Below are 21,499 nucleotides of genomic sequence, written 5' to 3'. Positions count from 1 at the left end.
ACGGGAGACCATCCTCCTATAAAAGAGAGGTATCGACCCGTACCCCCTGCCCACTACCAACACGCCAAGGGGATGCTTAGAGACATGAAGGAGGCTGGGGTGATCAGGGATAGCTGTAGCCCCTGGGCAGCTCCACTAGTCTTAGTCAGAAAAAAAGACAACACCATGAGGATGTGTGTAGATTACCGGAAAATCAACCGTATCACACACAAGGATGCGTACCCCTTACCAAGGATAGAGGAGTCATTGGCTGCTTTAAGATCTGCTAACTTCTTCTCTTCCTTGGATCTCACTAGCGGGTACTGGCAGGTTCCTGTAGCAGAGGCGGACCGGGAGAAGATCGCATTCACCACCCCGATGGGACTTAGCAAGTTCACCTGCATGCCGTTCGGACTCTGCAACGCACCAGGAACCTTCCAACGACTAATGGAGTGTTGTCTGGGCCACAGAAACTTCGAGACGGTCTTGTTGTACCTGGACGATGTCATCGTATTTTCCAAGACGTATGAGGACCACCTGAAACACCTGGCGGAAGTGTTCGAAGCTCTGGCGAGTTACGGCCTAAAGGTGAAACCCTCCAAGTGTCACCTCCTGAAACCAAAGGTGCAGTACCTGGGACACGTGGTGAGCGCTGACGGAGTGGCTCCCGACCCTGATAAGATCACCGCAATTAAGGAATGGCCAAGCCCCTCCAGCGTAAAAGAAGTGCGGCAGTTCCTCGGGTTGGTAGGCTACTACCGAAGGTTTATTCCCGGTTTCACCAAAAAGGCAGCACCTATGCAGGACCTCCTGATAGGCCAGTCCCGGAAGGCCAAGAACCAGAAGCCGCCCTTCAAATGGGAGGAGTTGGAAGAAGAGTCCTTCCGCCAGCTGAAGATGGCCCTCACGGGGGACGAAATCCTGGCGTACCCGGATTATAGCCAGCCCTTTGTCCTCTACACCGACGCCAGTAACATCGGGCTAGGAGCCGTACTGTCCCAGATCCAGCAGGGGAAGGAACGAGTAATCGCCTACGCCAGCCGAAAACTGCGACCCACCGAAAGGAACCCCGAGAATTACAGCTCATTTAAGCTAGAGTTCCTGGCCGTAGTATGGGCAGTCACCGAGCGCTTTAAGCATTACCTCGCTTCTTCCCGGTTCACCGTGTACACGGATAACAACCCGTTGACACACCTGGACACGGCAAGACTTGGTGCCCTGGAGCAGAGGTGGATGGCCCGTCTGTCCAACTACGAGTTCACAATCAAATACCGGGCCGGACGCTCCAATACCAACGTGGATGCCCTGTCCAGGATGCCCAACCTGCCGGACGAAGGAGAAGATCCGGAGGGACTGGAAGAAGTTGAACTCCCTGCGTTCCACCATCATGGGACTATCCAGTATTCCCACCGGGTAAGGAGTAAGCAGGCTGCTACGTTGAACCCCTTACCTCACTACAACTGGGCGGAAACGCAAGACAGCGACCCTGCCGTCCGACTGGTGAAGGAGATGCTGACTCGCCCGGAGGCTTGCCTTGAACCAGACGCTCCGGAGGAAGCCAAACAACTATGGGCAGAGAAGAGTCGACTGTTCCTTTACAAGGGGAAGTTGTGCCGCAGAATGGTTAATTCCCGGACGCATGAACTACTCTGGCAAGTAGTGGTGCCATGAAGAGACGCAGCCATGGTGATGGAGGCATACCACGACGGAGCTGGACACTTCGGGTGGAAGAAGCTGGAGTTCCTGATGCGCGAGCGATTCCACTGGGTAGGCATGAGGGGAACCATTGAGAAGTGGTGCAGAGACTGTGGCCCGTGCAACCTGAGAAGGAAGGACCGTGCCAGCCAGAAGACTCCCCTGCAGTCCATCGTCACCCGGCAACCGTTGGAACTGGTAGCCTTGGATCATGTAAAACTGACCCCAAGCAGAAGTGGCTACGTCTACGCGTTAACCATCGTGGATCATTACTCCCGGTTCTTGGTTGTCGTCCCCGTCAAGTACTTAACGGCTCAAACAGCAGCTAGAGCCTTCCAGCAGCACTTTTGCCGTCCACACGGGTACCCGGACCAAGTGCTGACGGACCAGGGACCTGCCTTTGAAGCGGAGGTCTTCCAGGAATTCTGCAATCTGTATGGCTGCCGGAAGATAAGGACGACACCCTACCATCCGCAAACTAATGGACTTTGTGAGAAAATGAACCAGGTGGTAATGGATCTTTTAAAAACGTTGCCCCTGGAAGAACGCAGTCTGTGGCCTGAGAAGTTGCCCGATCTGGTGGACCTATACAACCACATCCCGGTAGGTTCCACCAACTGTACCCCGGCTTACCTAATGAGGGCAAGACCTGGTAAGTTACCTGTTGACCTGGAAATGGGAGTCCTGACACCCGAGGACACTTCACCAGAAACAGACTGGGACACGGAGAGGCAGCAGCAGTACCGGAGAGTACAGGAGAGCGTGGAGCGAAGTCTCTGTCAGGCTAGGGAAAGACAAGAGAAAACTTACAACCAGTATGCTCCCGCTGTTCCCCTGGTACCCGGAGAGCAGGTCTTGAAGAGGAAGAGACGGCTCCACAAGTTGGACGACCAGTGGGAAAAGGACCCGTACACCGTACTGCCCTCAAGCCACGAGAACCCGAAGGTTTGTACCATCAGTAAAGACGGAGGGGAAACCACAGCTATTGTATCCAGGGACCACCTGAAGAAGTGTCCCGAACAACTGAGGAACCCTGAAGAGGAACAAGAAGACCATCGACCCGTAGAGGAAAGGGAAGATATGGTTACTACTGTGCTCGGGGACTTCCCTCGGTCTTGGACTCAAGTCAATGGTGCAGTTGTGGTACCCGTACTCACCTTCCTCCAACCAGCATCCCAAGCACCTACGGAGCAACAGGTAGAGCTGGAAGAACAGCCGGTCCAGGAGGCAGAAGACCCCACACCCGCAGACCAGGAGGATCAACCCTCTGCTTGCAGTGAGCCTGCCATATCCCTAGTGAGCCAAAGAGCCGGTAGACAGCTGCCCAGTTTACCCTTGACAGCTCCTACACCCTGTAGTTCAGGGCTAGGCAGTCAGCTCCGTAGGTCCACTAGGGCCACTAGAGGCCAGTTACCCGCACGGTGGAGGATTTGAAGTGTATAAATTGTTTTATTTATGTTTACCTGTGTATTGTTGCTTGTGTATAATTTTGTGTTTCTAGTTATTTGTAGGAGTCCTTGGTGGATTTACCGGGAATCCTTGTACATAGTTGGAGCTTAACCCAGGACGGACTAAAGACTGTTAAGGACTCGGGGTAGGACAAACCCCTACCTGGTTACGTCTCCCTGTTTTGGTGAAATGGACACCTTGCTTTTCTTCAAAGACTGCACCCGGTTACGGACATGCCGTAACCATCTTTATATGTTTTTCTTATTGTATTATTATTGTTTTTATCTTGTTATGTTTTTCTAAAATATGTTTAGTCCCGGAGTACTAAATTTCACTAGGGGGGAATGTGACACCCCAGGGGTCTGGTTGCCACAGTGATAGAGATGTTATGTCTGAGAGCAGGTGGGAGGTCCTTTGGTCAGGGATCCTGTGCATGCCACACCTCCTGCCCAGTCTTGGGAGGGGAAGAACTTCCCCTATATAAACCCGGGGCTGAAGCAGGGTTAGGAGTCAAGGAGAGTAGGACAAGAGACAGTCATAGGAAGAAACAGCTGGAGCTCAGTGGGAGCAATACTACTACGAGTCAGGGGCTGGCAGCTGCAGAGCTCGCCCTGACTGAGAAGCTTTCTTACCGGACCCGGCGTCTGAGGCTGTGGGGACTAACTCTTACCCAGCAGCAGAAGCCGACCGGCAGGGGATTTCAGGTCCTCAGGCCCAGAAACCCGAAGGCACGGTCACACGTGTGGGACCAGCACCGCCATCGTGGAGCGGAAGCCAATAGAAGGCCCCGAGTCACCGGCCATACGGGTGAGCACCACACGGTACACTCAGGGACGTGGGCTACTTATATCCGCTTCTAGCAAGGTAGCCAGAAGAGTACAGTCAGTTTGGGAGGCCTACAACTCCGCCTGGCCAGGGGAGATCCCATCTGCTCAAGGACTGACCAGGCCCCGTTCGCTAGCAAGTACTCCGGGAGGGTCTATCGTTGTTACCAGTAAAGACCCTGAATTACACCGCACCGTCTCTGAGTGGTTCCTGCTACCCCCATCTTCCACGTCGGCTGCCCTGAGGCCATACCCCTCCCGTTGGGGGTTATACTATCACGCTGCACAATTCTACACCGGCCTCAGCGGTCTGCCCTGCAGCGGCAGCTCCATAGCTGCAAATCAACGGGTGGCGTAGTCGACACTCAAATAACATCTATCAAGACTGCCACACACTGAGTCTGACCCCCTGGGCACGGACCGGGTCCCCGCCACTCGGAGACTACAACCCTCATCTGATCCGGTTCCGGGTAAGCCCCCGTGCGCGAGACGCTGCGCGACACAGCAGGCCCAGGGGCGCGTCATATACATGGATTGAGGGAAGGCAGCATATATACATGGACTGGGGGAGGGCAGCATATATACATGGATTGAGGGAAGGCAGCATATATACAAGGATGGGGGCAGCATATATACAAGGATGAGGGGAGGGCAGCATATATACAAGGATGAGGGGAGGGCAGCATATATACAAGGATGAGGGGAGGGCAGCATACATACAAGGATGGGGGAGGGCAGCATATATACAAGGATGGGGAGGGAAGCATATATACAAGGATGGGGGAGGGCAGCATATATACAAGGACGGGGGAGGGCAGCATATATACAAGGATGGGGGGAGGGCAGCATATGTACAAGGATGGGGGGAGGGCAGCATATGTACAAGGATGGGGGGAGGGCAGCATATGTACAAGGATGGGGGGAGGGCAGCATATGTACAAGGATGGAGGCAGGGCAGCATATGTACAAGGATGGGGGAGGGCAGCATATGTACAAGGATGGGGGGAGGGCAGCATATGTACAAGTCATTATTGGACTTTACTCCTCTTTGGTCAGACCTCATCTGGAATACTGCGTCCAGTTTTGGGCACCACATTTAAAAAAATACATCGACAAACTGGAGCAAGTTCAGAGAAGAGCGACCAGAATGGTGACCGATCTGCAAACCATGTCCTATGAGGAACGGTTACAGGATTTGGGAATGTTTAGCTTGCAAAAAAGAAGACTGAGAGGAGACTTAATAGCTGTCTACAAATATCTCAAGGGCTGTCACATTGTAGAAGGATCATCTTTATTCTTATTTGCACAAGGAAAGACTAGAAGCAATGGGATGAAACTGAATGGGAGGAGACAGATTAGATGTTAGAAAAAAACTTTTTGACAGTTAGGGTGATCAATGAGTGGAACAGGCTGCCACGAGAGGTGGTGAGTTCCCCTTCAATGGACGTCTTCAAACAGAGGCTGGACAGATATCTGTCTGAGATGATTTAGTGAATCCTGCTTTGAGCAGGGGGCTGGACCAGATGACCCAGGAGGTCCCCTCCAACTCTACCATTCTATGATTCTACAAGGATGGGGGGGAGGGCAGCATATATACAAGGATGGGGGGGAGGGCAGCATATATACAATGATGGGGGGGGGCAGCATATATACAAGGATGGTGATTCTACAAGGATGGGGGGGAGGGCAGCATATATACAAGGATGGGGGGGGCAGCATATATACAATGATGGGGGGGGGCAGCATATATACAAGGATGGGGGCATATACCAAGATGGGGGTGAGCACATTCTTTATTTCTGCAGTCTCATACCCCTGCTCCTTCCTGTGCCTGCTCTATGCTGCCCTCGCCTGCTCTTTTTGTTTGTATCAGTAAAACCTCAATATTTAGGTTAATTTGCCATGTTGGCACTTGGTGATAAATAAGTGGGTTTTGGATTGCAGTTTGGGCACTCTGTCTCTAAAAGGTTCGCCATCACTGGACTATACGGTATAGTCTATACCGTATGCTCATTCCCTGCTATCCCTTTTGTTGTGTAACTGATGTCGGGTGTGAAGTTTTACTCTTGTATATATTACTAAATGTGGACAGTACTAAGTTGCATAAAATCTATAAAAATGTGCAACACATGTATGACACATTGCTTTACAGGTCTTGTAAATTACAACTCACAAGTTGTACGTTTGGAATATTTCCATGCTTTTTTATGCTATAAAGATCTCAGTGTAATTAAAGGGATTGTCCATCCCACCTGTAGCAAGTCATCAGTCACTGGTGACAGCATGAGATTGCTGAGGTCATAAATTGGCGGCAGCGGTCATATGTTGTAGGTGGGACTTCGTCAATGCTATCCCATAAACACAGACTAACAAGGAGCAACGGATAGGTGGCAGCAGCTGCAAGGGGCGTCAATGCGTAAGTAATGCTTTTTGTTCTTATTTAAATTATTCCCTAATTTGACCCAATGTTCTGAATATGAATAGCATCTTTAAGTAAGGCAAACATTGCTAGCACCTGAGAGAAGCAAAGGACTTACCAGAAGAAACAGTGGGCATATAGCCACCCAGCAGATTCTCCAATACCAGCCTGGAGTGAAACCCAACATTTCCCTAACATCACGACAGAACTGGTTAATACCTGAAACAAAACCAGATATTATACATGCTTGTTTCCCATGACTCAAGTAAATAATTGACAAGCAGACAAAATGTACGAACAAGAATCCCTAAACTGCAATATAATATGTGTTACGTACCATAGAACCAGGACACCGCTATAGCTTCAAGGAATACCACAGTGAGTACCGCCGGGCCAGTGGCATACTCTTCAAACAGCTTTACCATATAAGCACCACCCTAGATGGAAGAAAAAAAAAGTTCCCAAAATTTTAAACTGGTAAAATAGAAAACAAATGTCACAGAAAACATCTTAAAAAGTTATGCATACCTTTGCACATTTTTTTTAAATTGTTAATTTACTCCCTAAAAGCAAAATCAAGCAACTGTGCAGATAGACTTCATTAAAAATTATCTACCATTTTGCTGCTGTAGTGTCTGATTTATAATAAAAGCACTCACCTAGATAAAAGACTTCCAGATATCCTGCTCAGTACTAACAGCTCTCTGCTCCCACTCTCCTCTTCTCTCAGTGTTAGAACTCTTTCACACGTCCAGATATTTCTGGTCCTGGAAAAACCAGTATCCGTGTCCATGTATCACTGTGTGGCAACCGTGTGCTGCATCAGAATCACACGTACCAGCCCCTGGGAATCGGCAGAACAGTTTGCATTGTTCCCAAGTGCTGGGTGCTAAATGCTGCCCTCATCATTGTCCCCTGCTTGCACTGAGATCAGCCCGATCAGGGGACAATGTTGAGAGTAGTATTCTGCTCCCGCTGTCTCCAAGTGTAAAAATAAGAATAAAATTAAAAAATCATTATACTCACCTGTCCGAAGAGGAAATTAGTGTCCCACATCATAATCCATCTGACCGACATTTCTGCCTCAGTGTGATCGGTAGCTTGAGGCGACCGCACACGCTGAGGAGCAGAGGAAAATGACTTGCTGCAGGGAGCGGGCCCCTGAACTGCGTTGAGCTCAGTGAGTGACAGGACACCGCTCAGTGAGCTCAGTTAAGGGGCTCGCTCGCTGCAGCGAGTCATTCTCCTTTGCTCCTCAGCATGTGCGGTTGCCTCAAGCCAACTGTGCGGTGGCCTCTGCTGAGGCAGAAATGCCGGTCTCATGGATTACAATGAGACACTTATTTAATCTTTGGACAGGTGAATATAAGGATTTTTCTATTTTATTCTTATTTTTACACTTGGACACAGCGAGAGCAGAATACTACTCTCAACATTGTCCCTTGGTCGCGCTGATCACAGCGCAGGCAGGGGACAATGATGAGACTTGCCTGCAGCACCCAGTGCTTTGGAACAGTGTGAACTGTACTGCTGATTCCTAGGCGCCAATACGTGTCACACTGGCGACACATGGATGTCATCAGTGTGTACATGCGTGGGAAGTTTTGCGCGTTGCATGTAAAAAATGGACATGTCAACGTGTTTTGCCCACGGATGCACGGTCCGTGGAAACACACTGACATGTGCGCAGACCCATTCATTTGAATGGGTCCATGTGTGTAAGTGTCTCCAGTACATGTGAAAACTGGCACCTCACATACTGAAGACACGGTCGTGTGAATGAGATCTTAGAGATATAAGGAGGGATGGGGTTGTACATAGATCTCAAGAGTGGCCAGGGGAAAAAGTATTTACAGTCTGATGAAGGGCAGATAATACAAGCTACATATAAGGATGAAAGCACATGAAGAGGAAATAAGTGCAGGATAGAAGTTGTGCTGATATAGGAGTTAATGAAGTCAGCAGTACCTTGGATACACACATAAATGCTCACATCCAGCCTATATAACTGAGAGAGACGCATACAAGAGAAAATCTAAAACTTGGATCAGGCTGCAAACAGCATATCAGGCAGTCTGAAAATAAATGAAGGAATAAAGATTGCAGACTGAAACTTATTTTATACTTGTTAGGTAATAAAGTTACACTAACTTATGGAAAAAAAAAATTCCAAATCAAATGGGTTCATAGCCTTTAACCCCTTACTGACTTATACATAATTTTTAATGTACATCATATGTCGGGTCCCAATGTATGGGGTGGGCATCATACCCGGCATCTGATTGCAACTCCCTATAACAGCAGCAACTGGAGCATGCGCTGATCACTATTGTTTAACCATTTAAATGCCGATATCAATCACTGACAACGACATTTGATTACGCACTCTCACTGAGTGCCGATGGGTTGTCTTTGAAGATGAATGCTTGCTGCCCTCGTGACGTCTTAGTTCTCCTTCATGGCTGCCATTCGCTAGATTTGCTGAATTTTCTACAAAACTTCACTTGCAGTTTTGAAAGTACTGCAAAGCCTCCAATTTCCTTGATAAAAAGTGTATGAAACTTTTCTGTGTTCTTTGTTCCTCACACCCTAATCTCCTTCACTGCTGTGCTTTCACACGATCTGTACAGTTTATACAGTGTTTTAAGGCTTTCTCTCCCCATGTCTATGGCTAAGCCGTGATGTCCTCTAACTTTCCAGATTCACCACAAAGTTACTACTGCATTTCCTGCCTCAGCTTTTATACATGCTGTTGATACTCCCCTCCTAATTGGCTGTGCTATATCATGTGGTGTGATAGCAGCAAGGCATTATGGGGAGTCCCACCTGAGGCCACGTGACCCTTCTCTAGATTATGCAATCTTCTGCAATGTGTAAAATGGCAGAGGCCAATTTAGGCGATTCACGCTAAGAGAGTTGCAAATTGTTCAAATTTGCCAAGTTCAACAAATTCCTAGAAATTTAATAGAAATTCAATTAGCATTGAATCGATTCACTTATCTCTATGGAAGTCAGAAAACTCTGGCAGCCTGCATACATTTAGTAAACTAAATAGTGAAGAATGTGAACCCTAAAAATTAGCTGGTGTTGAAAATTGAACTCTTACAGTAGTAAAAGGAAAAGCTGTAATATACAATTTAAAAATTCAATTTATTGATTCATTTAGCCCTCACACCTGCACTGTATCGCAGTCATGCATAACATGTTAATATTACCTTTCATACAACGTCAAGAGTGCGTTACCATTATTTATGGTTGTCAGCACCTCCTCATTCAGAAAACCATGTACTTGTCAATTGTCATGTCTTGACGACTGTGTAACTTTAAAGGTTTACTTTTTGCTATACAGTTATATGAAAAAGTTTGGGCACCCCTATTAATCTTAAGCTTAATGTTTTATAAAAAATGGTGTTTTTGCAACAGCTCTTTCAGTTTGATTTATGTAATAACTGTAGGACACAGTAATGTTTCTGCCTTGAAATGAGGTTTATTGAACTAACAGAAAATGTGCAATCTGCATTCAAACAAAATTTGACAGGTGCATAAGTATGGGCACCCTTATCATTTTCTTGTTTTAAATACTCCTACCTACTTTTTACTGACTTACTAAAGCACTTTTTTTGGTTTTGTAACCTCATTGAGCTTTGAACTTCATAGTCAGGTGTATGCAATCATGAGAAAAGCTACTTAAAGTGGCCACCTGCAAGTTGTTCTCCTGTTTGAATCTCCTCTGAAGAGTGGCATCATGGGCTCCTCAAAACAACTGTCAAATGATCTGAAAACAAAGATTATTCAACATAGTTGTTCAGGGAGAAGGATACAAAAAGCTGTCTCAGAGATTTAACCTGTCAGTTTCCACTGTGAGGAACATAGTAAGGAAATGGAAGAACACAGGGACAGTTCTTGTTAAGGCCAGAAGTGGCAGGCCAAGAAAAACATCAGAAAGGCAGAGGAAGAAGAATGGTGAGATCAGTCAAGGACAATCCTCAGACCACCTCCAGAGAGCTGCAGCATCAACTTGCTGCAGATGGTGTCACTGTGCATCGGTCAACTATACAACGCACTTTGCACAAGAAGCTGTATGGGAGAGTGATGCGAAAGAAGCCGTTTCTGCAAGCACGCCACAAACAGAGTTGGCTGAGGTATGCAAAAGCACATTTGGAGAAGCCAATTTCTTTTTGGAAGAAGGTCCTGTAGACTGATGAAACCAAGATTGAGTTGTTTGGTCATACAAAAAGGCGTTATGCATGGCGGCAAAAAAACACAGCATTCCAAGAAAAACACTTGCTACCCACAGTAAAATTTGGTGGAGGTTCCATCATGCTTTGGGGTTGTGTGGCCAATGCCGGCACCGGGAATCTTGTTAAAGTTGAGGGACGCATGGATTCCACTCAGTATCAGCAGATTCTTGACAATAATGTTCAAGAATCAGTGACAAAGTTGAAGTTACGCAGGGGATGGATCTTTCAGCAAGACAATGATCCAAAACACCGCTCCAAATCTACTCAGGCATTCATGCAGAGGAACAATTACAATGTTCTGGAATGGCCATCCCAGTCCCCAGACCTGAATATCATTGAACATCTGTGGGATCATTTGAAGAGGGCTGTCCATGCTCGGCGACCATCAAACTTAACTGAACTGGAATTGTTTTGTAAAGAGGAATGGTCAAAAATACCTTCATCCAGGATCCAGGAACTCATTAAAAGCTACCGGAAGCGACTAGAGGCTGTTATTTTTGCAAAAGGAGGATCTACTAAATATTAATGTCACTTTTCTGGTGAGGTGCCCATACTTATGCACCTGTCAAATTTTGTTTGAATGTAGATTGCACATTTTCTGTTAGTACAATAAACCTCATTTCAAGGCAGAAACATTACTGTGTCCAACAGTTATTACATATATCAAACTGAAATAGCTGTTGCAAAAACACCAATTTTTATAAAACATTAAGCTGAAGATTAATAGGGGTGCCCAAACTTTTTCATATAACTGTATAAAATCACCTGGCAAGATGTAGTATGCATCAGATAGAGTCTTAATAAAACAATAAAAAGTTAATCTTTTTTTTGGTAGAAACTGTAACTCTGGGAAAAAGGAAATCGTTTCATGCAACATACAAACATATAACACACAGCACAGAAAAAAATGGTGCCATTCGGCTTATAGCAGCTGATAAAGAATACAGCGGGCTCCTAGTTTCAGGCAGACACAATTATGCATTTTCTAGATTTCTAGATTTCTTAGTTGCTAATAACAAAATATTTGATAGAAAAAAACAAAACAGCTGTGTTTGTGTTATTTTAATGTGATGACCTTAGAGGGTAACAGCACTTTCAAATAACTTTTCAGAAAAAGCTGTCGTTTGTACATAACGAGTAACATATCTGGCCATTATATGACTTGTATTTTGCATTTTCACCAGTTTTTTTATCTGCAGGTTCTTTTTCAAACTTGCAATCCACTCTGAGCTGGTGGGAGGAGACTGGCTGCTATGATGTCTGCCATACATAGCACAGCACAGAGTGAAGGATTCCTGCTCGTCATTCCTTTTTAGCACACATAGAGAAGCCACAGTAGCAGCATGGAGAAAATTATAAAGCAGTACTAAGCTATGGAGATGTGAAGCAAGCTCTGAGATTAGGTAAAACACTTGTTAAAAAGCTCAGCATCATCTTTCTTTATCTTCCTCTGCTTGTTTTCGCACTCTGCTCCTCAGTCCACCCCCCCTCTCAATAGAGTATAATGAGCTGTCTAACCTGACACCACAGTGAGCCTGAAGCCTGTTTTGTCTGAGCAAGTACAGCTCTATTTTTCAGAGTGGATGACAAGATCGGAAGTTAGGGGAGGGGAAGAAGTGCCTCATGACTGGGTGTTAGAACCCTCCTGTTTGTTTTTTCCATCTTGTGTTTTGCGGTCATCTGCCTTTATATTCCAGCTCCGCCCTTTTGGTTGTGCTGGACTTCAGTGTTTGACTGTTTCTCTAGCCAGGTGCTTCTGTGCCTTTCTCTGTCAGTTCGTTTGGTCCTTCTGGGACCTCTAGTACTTTTTGTCTGTTTGTTTTTTTGTGTTCTGCAACAACTTCTCTGTTTAGGAGGTGTCCCATTTTTGTCCCAGTCCTTAGTTCTTTTAGGGACCCCTCCCCTTATGCTATAGGTCTTCGTTCCGACTAGCCGAGGACTAAGGCGGGTCTGTTCGCTAGGAACAGGCAGCCCGCTACATCGTAAGGATTCAGCTTAGTTTTACTGTAGGGACAGTTTTCCCTTATCTTTCCATAGTACATGTTGCAGATCATAACAGTGGGAAAGGAAGCAGATTTCTCTGATAAGTTATATAGCAAAGTTTTGTACATTTGCTTGTGCTATTAATTTATGGAAAGTTTGTTGAAAGCAAAGTTCTCTTTTAAAGGGAATCTGTCAGAAGGCTTTTGCTATGTAATTTGAGGACAGCATGAGGTAGTAGCTAAGACACAAAATTCAATGATGTCATTTATTAGGTTGTGTGCTGTTCCATACAATGAAGGTTTTGTCACTAGGAGAATATCATTGCCCTGACCACAGTGCACAGGAGCCCTGGTCCGACCACACCCCCTCCTGTGATTAGCAGCTCACTGTCAATAGACAACATACATATAGAGCCTGGTGTGGGCGTGGTTAGCTTTCTCAGCTCTGCTTCATGCTACATCTAAAAACTCTGATTGTGTCACAACTGCTGAAACCAGTAAACTAAGAGACACATCTTTGGAATCAGGGTCTCTTTTCCTACATTATGCTGCTCCCAGATGAGGTAGCAAATACCTTGTGACAAATTCCCTTTAAATAGAAAAGATTAACTTCAATTATATATTTATGTATAAAGTTGACTAAGCCAATCAGTTTTCAGTATCCCAGACCAAAGCAGATTGTACTGCCTAATGAAACCAAGAGTGCATGGTCAAGAATAAACTATTTAATACCTTTTATATTACAGGTTGGCACAAAGACAGCTCCTTATTGAATAACATAGCTTTTGGTAGACTATATTTAAAAAAAAAAATATATGGATGGACCCGACCTCTATAACATCAACAGGGTCTCAATATTAAGAAATGGCATAACATTAGCAGATGGCATCAACATTGGATCACATGGGTCCAAATGCTGTGATCCAACCTAAGGACCACCTCCTGATCTAGTGAAGTGCAGGAGCAGCCACTTGGCCCCTCCACTTAAATAATGTGTTCTGATTAAATACACATTTTGATCATATTTGGCATTATGCAGCACAAAGGAATCAAAATAGGTCACTCACAGCCTCTTCGTTGTAGAGATCAGAGAGGAACTTAACATGTCTGATCAGATCACAAACAGTGTATCCTAGAACTAAGCCGTATTTTAGTACGATGCAAGAATAATAAGGGGATACTGTACTTGAAAGGGGTTTGCCACTTTCTCCTGTTAGTACAAACTGACCAGCACTTCTGTCCATAAAATAGATACTAATGGAGAAGTATCTTACCAGACCATCAGCCTCCTCCAACAGAAAAGCAGCTTTCTCATGTGAGGTGTTTTAAAATTGGAAGAGGCTAATGGACAGGTCTGGACTCTGGTCGCATGTTGCTCCACCAGCGGCCATTGTATGGACAGAAGTACTGGTCAGTGTGTGAGGAAAGCTGCACTAACTGGAGAACGTGGCCAACCCCTTTAACCTCATGACCTTGTATTTATCCATGTGATATTTAACCTCAAAAGTCATTTGCTTAAGTTTTTGATGATTAAGGGACTGGAGGATCAATCCCTGTGTGGCTCGTACTCTCTATATATTAACCAGTACTGCTGCTTTCTGGATTACTAATTTATCCTCATGTTCAGGTTTTAATAGGTTAGATTAAAGGGGTTGTCCACTACTCAGACAATCCCTTCTCAATCCCTAAGTTGTTGTAAATTTATAACATTTATACTCTTCTCCGGTGCCGGTGCTGTTCCAGCGTTGTTGGCACTGGCTCTCCCGGTGATCGCATGACATTGTTCAGTCATGCGATCCCTGCGTTCAATCAGCGCTGGCTTTACTCTCCCCGCCTTCGGAAAAATCACATACATCCAGAGGAAGTAAGAGCTAAGGCTCTCTCATTTCCTCTGGATTATGCAATTCGTCCAAAGGCAGGGAGAGTAAAGCCAGCGCTGATTGAATGGAGGGATCGCGTGACAACAATGTGATGTGATCCCCGAGAGAGCAAGTGCCAAGACCACTGGAACAGCGCTGGCACCGGAGGTGAGTAAGTGTTATTTTTTAATGTTGATATTACTTCAATATTATGGCCTCACCAGTAGAGGCATTTGAAAAACACACACACACACGCACCAGAAACTAATACATTCCTATTCACACACAAAAAAAACTTAAGGGTATTTGGGAAATTTCTGCATATCTTGGCAGGAAAAACACAGTGTAAAATAGGTGCATTTTTGCCACATTTTTGATGCATTTTTTACATGTGTTTTTGGTGCAGGTTTTTGCCTATTCATTAATTAGTATGAGTGAAAGAATTGCAATGCTGCATGCAACGTGTGCATGAGACTTCAGGATTCTCATTCATTTTGCTGGTATCAGGACACTCTTCAGGTTTTTGTACAAATCTGTGCAGAAAAAAATGTGACAAATCTGCAACGTGTGCACAGGCCCTAAAGGTTTATATTACAGCCTTAAAGTTTTACTAAACAATATAAGTGGTGATGGCGCAGGATATATCTCTGTTATACTTTTCACTTGATGGACCCCAAATAGGTCCTGTCCTCCCTCTCTTACTGTATTAAATTACAACAGCTGGAACTTGTCGGTTGTTGTAACTTGATGCAGGCAGTTCAGTAGTCAGAATGAATAGGAGAGTGTGGAAAGTGGATTCTGCACAGAGCGGTTCATGAAGAACACAGCAGACTGGCATATGTAGCTACTAGTGTTGAGCGAGTATGTTGTTAACCCTTTCGCCGAGTATGCTCGGGCGAGCACCGAGTAGTTACAGCTGCTCGGTGTTATGTTTAAATCACTCCCTCGTGCATGATTTGCGACTTTTTGACAGCTTTATTACATGTGAGGAATGCAAAAGAAACAATCATTCCTCACATGTATTAAAGCTATCAAACAGTCGCAAATCATGCACGAGGGAGTGATTTAAACATAACACCGAGCAGCGGTAACTACTCGGAGCTCGCCCGAGCATACTCGGCGAAAGGGTTAACAGAACATACTCGCTCAACACTAGTAGCTACCTTTCTTTACGTGACCCTCTCAAATGCTGTGCTGGTATGTGACAGCTATTGACAGAAGTGTGTTTAATATGCACATATATTTGTCTAAATTGTTTGTATGTATATATTTGTGAGTAAGCATTTGTATGGCATAGTGCTACTAGTTATGTTAACAGTATAGTGGTACTATTGATGAGTACAGTATATAGTAGTACTATTGATGTGTATAGTATAGTTGTACTATTGATGTGTACAGTATATACTAGTACTATTGATGTGTAAAGTATAGTGGTACTATTGCTGTGTATAGTATATAGTGGTACTATTGATGTGTATAGTATAGTGGTACTATTGATGTGTGCAGTATAGTGGTACTATTGATATGTACAGTATATAGTGGTACTATTGATGTGTATAGTATAGTGGTACTATTGATGTGTATATTATAGAGGTACTATTGATGTGTATAGTATATAGTGGTACTATTGATGTGTACAGTATAGAGGTACTATTGATGTGTACAGTATAGAGGTACTATTGATTTGTACAGTATAGTGGTACTATTGATTTTTACAATATTTCAGTATTATTTATGTGTATGGTATAGCATCACTATGTGTATAGTATAGAAGTATAATTTATACGTACGATATACAAGTACTATTCACTTGTATGGTATAATGGCATTTATTACTTTGTACAGTGTAACATACTATTTATGTATGCAATATGAGCCATCTATTACAGCCAAATTTCTTATCAGGTGAGCACAAGGTCTGAGAAAGGAAAATAAAATTTGTGGAACTCAAATGCTTGTCCATTCCTGTTATACAGAAACAATGTAACTTATCTTGACATCATTATTATTCATTGAATGGTTAAAAATAATATTGTATTGTTATGAATAACTCTCTCTTTTGGCATCTAGCACATGTGGGCACGAACAGGAACTTGGCAGAACTATGCCTACCTAATCGGCTAAAATTGAATTTCAAGTGTTCTCTGAGAGAAAGTTCTCCGCAGTTAATTAAAGAACCACAAAGTTCAAAAAGTTCACTTTCATTTCTCTTACTATTCCAACAACCACATTGTTCTCATCCCCCGGACAAATCCATGTTTAAAAATACACTTTAATAAATAGGAAAACCATATCTCTTTGGATCAGAGCGTTGTTATTCTTACTTACAAATGTTAGGGTAGATAGTGCCCCGAGGAAGCAGAGAGAAATTAAAAGGAAGACAAAAAGTTCTCGTCTCTTGCCCCATACGTGTGGGAACTCATCCAGTACTGCAGTAATGACGCCTTCCAGTCCTGCAAACTACATAGAGAACATGATTATACAGAAGACCGAATAGAGATTTACTATGCAATTAGTGAGATCATACATTCTTCAGTAATATCACATATGTGCTATAGCTGCATCAAAATGCAGGGCTCTACTGGGTGGAAATTACATAGGTGTTGTCCACTTTCGAGAATGCTCTTTTCTTTGTAGGGTTCTGTTAGTTAGGACCTCCAGCTATTGTCAGTGTGCAACGTCACCACACAAAAAAAGAAGCATTACATGGTTCCTTTGAAATCAATAGGTTGTCCATGTAACTCCTCCAGAGTGAGACACCTTTTATAGCCACTCTCCTCTCTAGCTTAAAACCGCTTTAAAGGGAATCTGTCATGTTGTACATACAGTCTGATCTGTGGACAGCAAGGTATAGAGAAGGAGAAACTGAGCAGAATTACAGTGGTGTGAAAAAGTGTTGCCCTCTTCCTGATTTCTTATTCTTTTGCATGTTTGTGACACTTAAATGTTTCAGATCACAAAACAAATTTAAATATTAGATAAAGATTACACAAGTAATCACAAAATGCAATTTTTAAATGAAGGTCTTTATTATTAAGCGAAAAATAAAAAGAAATCCAAACCTACAAGGTCCTGTGTGAAAAAGGGGAAAGGGGGCAAACAATTTTTCACACCACTGTATATATAGGTTTGTTGGAAAAGATTCAGTATAAGACTATGTTCACACATGTTGTGTTTTTCAGCGTTTTTTGCTGCAAATTTTCAGCTGCGTTTTGCAGTACCAGCAAAGGCTATGAGAAACCAGAATTCTCTGTTCACACATCATGTTTTTTTGTTGTGTATTTTATGCCTTGGTTGGGTTTTTGATAAATAGAGCATGTCACTACTTTCAGCGTTTTTTCACCCATAGGAAGTAATGGGTGGTGAAAAAACACAGAAAAAATGCATCAAAAAATGCAGCAGCGTTTTTTCAGCATTTTTGATGGCAAAATAGAATGGGGTTCTTTTTTTTCACAGAACTTTATGTACATGCATAAATAGACACAGAAGGACAGTGAAACAAACGCTGAGAAAATGCACAAAAAAATGCAGCAAAACCTGCGTTTTTGACGCAGCTGATTTCCTGCCAGAAATAAGTTTTGTTGCAGATTTGTGATGTAAAAAAAAACCAACATGTGTGAACATAGCCTTACTTGTATTTTATTCACTGAAATTCCTGGTGTTTGTAGCATGAGCCCAGTGGTTGGTCCTAATCAGTGATTGACTGCTATCTCTGCATGCACAGTCATACAGGGACGACTGTCAATCACTGAATAGGACCACCCACTGGACTCCTATATGTAAAAGCGCCAGAGATTTCAATGAATACAATATAAGTTTTATTTGTACTTTTTTGTGGGAAAAGTTTATTAATCTGATCAGCTCATCCTGCGCTATGACATCCTGACTGCCGATCAGATACCATTTTCAACATTTAAAAAAGCACTCCCTTCAAAGTTTTTATCCTCTTAATATATTGCAGTCATCATATTATACAGCACTGTGTACTTATAACTGCTCATTTTGTCTTTCTACCCAACTAATTCTTCTCTTTTCTCTCCTCTATGTAGAAACAGGAAGTCTCTTGTCCCTGCAGAAATCATTCCCCTCTTCACCTCCTGACCCAGCTGCTCCCTCCTTCCCCCTGCCAGAGACTTTTACTTTCTGATTCTACATAGAGCTTAGAAGGATTCAGCTAGTCAAGTTTTTAATCATGTGGCGTAATAGACCTAATGGAAAAGAGAAGAATTAACTGGGTATAAAGGCAAAAGGAGCAATTGTAAGTACACAGTGCTGTATAATATGATAATTGCAATATACTAAGAGGCTAAAAACTTTGATGGGAGGAGGAGGAGTGCTTCTTTAATTTAAATTTGATGAAAACAGGTAGAACCCCTAAGAATAAATATAGTAGGTGCATATTTTAACTTTTTTTTAACTTCCTATTGTTAGTGGAAAACCAAATAATTTCTTCTTAGTAATTATTACTAACAGATTCTGCTTTCTTGTCTGGTATATTACTTCTCAGAACTTTACTTGTTATCTACATTAATCTGTATCCAGAACATGTACGCCATGAATAAATGTAAAGGAAGCTGAAGACAGGAGAGAGCTCTAGCATGTTAGGAATTTGGGTTCTGCGTGAGGCTTCCATTTGCAGTATATGTCGGAGAATCCTCCAAGTGGTTACCTCTGACAGATACTGCAGAACGCAGGGTAAAAAGTGCTTTACTGATCATTTTTCAATTATTTTGGGGGCAAAAAAAATCTGAGTTACTTACTTATAAATATATAGGTATTTGCTTTTTTTAAAAGCTATGGTAGATGCACAAATCATCATGGCATTTCTACTAGAGATGAGCAAATCAGGCAAAATTCGATTTAGCCAGATCTCACAGATTTTACAGGGAAATTCGATTTGCAAAGAAGTTATTCCCAGCAAATTGAATATCCCTTATTTTTATGCTCTGAGGTTTCTCTAGACCCCAGTGCATAATAAACGCAATATGTAAAAAAAAACAAAACACTTACACTCCCTTACTGCTTAAATCTCCGGTCCCTCTGCTCCTCACTGTCACCCATCTGGTCTTTGCCGCATCGTCCTATCACCGCTGTAAGTGCTGAAATCCCGGGCTTCGTCACACTAGACTAGGAAATTTGACTCTTAGGAGGTCCGGGATGGACATAAGGGCACAATGACACAACGGAGGAGGGGCTGGAGAGGTGAGCGGTAAGGAGATTATAAGTATTTTTTTAATCATTATTTTTAACCTTTTGATGGCCCTTTATGGTTTAACAAAATGGCTGTCTGACGGCAATCATTTTGCTGAATCCACACAGATTTGTTGTTTTTTTTAATTCGAGGAGAATTCAATTCCGCCTGAATAAATTCTCTCATCTCTAATTTTTTACTTTAAGCAATAGTTATCTATACTTCATTCCCACTGAGGGTCACCCAAGATTAAAAAAAAAAGGTATTTTTTTCTATAATAAGCACCATCAAGAGTAGTTATATAGACCATCCCTTCCACCTCTTTTTTTCTAGACAAACGCTATATTTCCCATCTTTACTATACAAGGTTCTAAATGTACCATTTGCTGCAATGTATTATTGAAGTTCAACAAAAATTAGATAATTACATTTCAGTAATGTTCTCTGTAGAGCTCTCCATAGATATTAAATTTAAATTCATCGGTATTAAAGGGGTTGTCCATTCTTGCAGACATGTTTTTTTACTTAAGTGCATATACTTGGGACTAACACTTGCCTTATACGACGTCACAGGTTACTTGTAAATATGAATTGCAAAAGTCTGTATGTATTTCTCTTTACAGAGACGATGGCCACAATTCATCATTATTTTTCTATTTTTTTTTGTAGTATAAATAGTTCTACTAGTGACTTTTTTTTCATTTAGCCATATTCATTATTTTATTTGCTCCTTTTTTAATGTTAACTTCAGCTGGTTTTGTTTTTATATTTGGCATTATATGTATGGTTTTGGTTATTCAGATGTTTTAGCCCAATTCATCATTTTGCACCTTTTCAAAATGTCACAAAATTGTTGCGCCTTTGTTCCTATCCAGTAAGTTAGTGGATAATAAAATCTATTTTTTTTTCTCATTTGAAAATTAACATATGACATTTTAAAAAAGATTGTCCAACTCTTTTCTCCAATAAGGCACAGAAAAGCTAAAGACAAAAAAAGAGCATCTTTAAATTTGGGCAAAACTTATCAACTTGCGTGCTCCATTTTTAAAAAATTTGGTTCAAATTCTGTTACAAGACAAAAACACATAAGTGACTTAAAAACGCTGTAAATGATGAATCTGTGTTTTGTCTTCTAAAGTTAACATCCCTAGGAATACCAAAAGTTTAGACTAACATACACATTTGCCTTCAATGAAGTAGGCACAAGATCAAAGAAGAGCAAGAAAAAATATCAATATAGTCAATAGGATCAATGAGTTTACTCTCTTTGTAGTTTCACAATCAATATGTTAAAAAGCTATTATCTGTCTTACCGTACTGTCCAGTCCAAGTGTAATCAGCATTAAGAAAAAGACAATGGCGAAGAAGGTGGACGCTGGCATGTTGGCTATCGCCTCTGCATAGGTGATGAATAGAAGACTGGGACCTAAAATAACACAAAACTTACTAAGCTTGGCAAATAATCTCACAAATGCACAGTGCAGTAAATAGTAATTTTTCTTTAACCCCAAAATGCATACATTTAACAGGAATATAAATATCCAGAACAATAAAACCATTTACAGGTGAAGAATACTAATATACTGTGTCTCGTCACAATGACACCAGCAGGGGTGGGATACATTAGTCAGCAAGTGAACAGTCCGTTCTTGAATTTCATATGCTAGACCCCATTAACACGTCAATTTTTCTTGTATGTGTGCGATCTGTTTTTTAATGGATGGCACACAGGTATTCAGCGGGTGAAATAAGCACCTGACCTGAATCCAATAGAAAATTTATAGAAGGAACTAAAACTCAGAGTTCATAGAAGAAGTACACAGAACCTTCAGGATGTGAAGAGTGTTTGTGTAGAAGAAT

At 42.7% G+C, this 21,499-nt stretch overlaps 1 protein-coding gene across 1 annotated transcript in view; it reads right to left on the bottom strand.

Annotated features, from left to right (window-relative positions):
- The window catches only part of SLC6A4 (solute carrier family 6 member 4), a 180,158-nt gene that overhangs the window by 16,753 nt on the left and 141,906 nt on the right, over window positions 1-21,499 (bottom strand). The window contains exons 9-12 of the mRNA XM_073667966.1: window positions 20,953-21,065; window positions 16,777-16,908; window positions 6,704-6,803; window positions 6,485-6,585 (exon numbers count right to left, since the gene is read on the bottom strand). Coding sequence (XP_073524067.1) covers window positions 6,485-6,585; window positions 6,704-6,803; window positions 16,777-16,908; window positions 20,953-21,065 — 446 coding nt within the window. The remainder of the gene's footprint in view (window positions 1-6,484; window positions 6,586-6,703; window positions 6,804-16,776; window positions 16,909-20,952; window positions 21,066-21,499) is intronic.

The sequence above is a fragment of the Phyllobates terribilis genome, unplaced genomic scaffold (assembly GCF_046119375.1).
Source record: "Phyllobates terribilis strain yellow unplaced genomic scaffold, ASM4611937v1 Scaffold_2__4_contigs__length_985480577, whole genome shotgun sequence".
Taxonomy (NCBI): domain Eukaryota; kingdom Metazoa; phylum Chordata; class Amphibia; order Anura; family Dendrobatidae; genus Phyllobates; species Phyllobates terribilis.
This window is presented reverse-complemented; position numbering and strand designations above follow the sequence as displayed.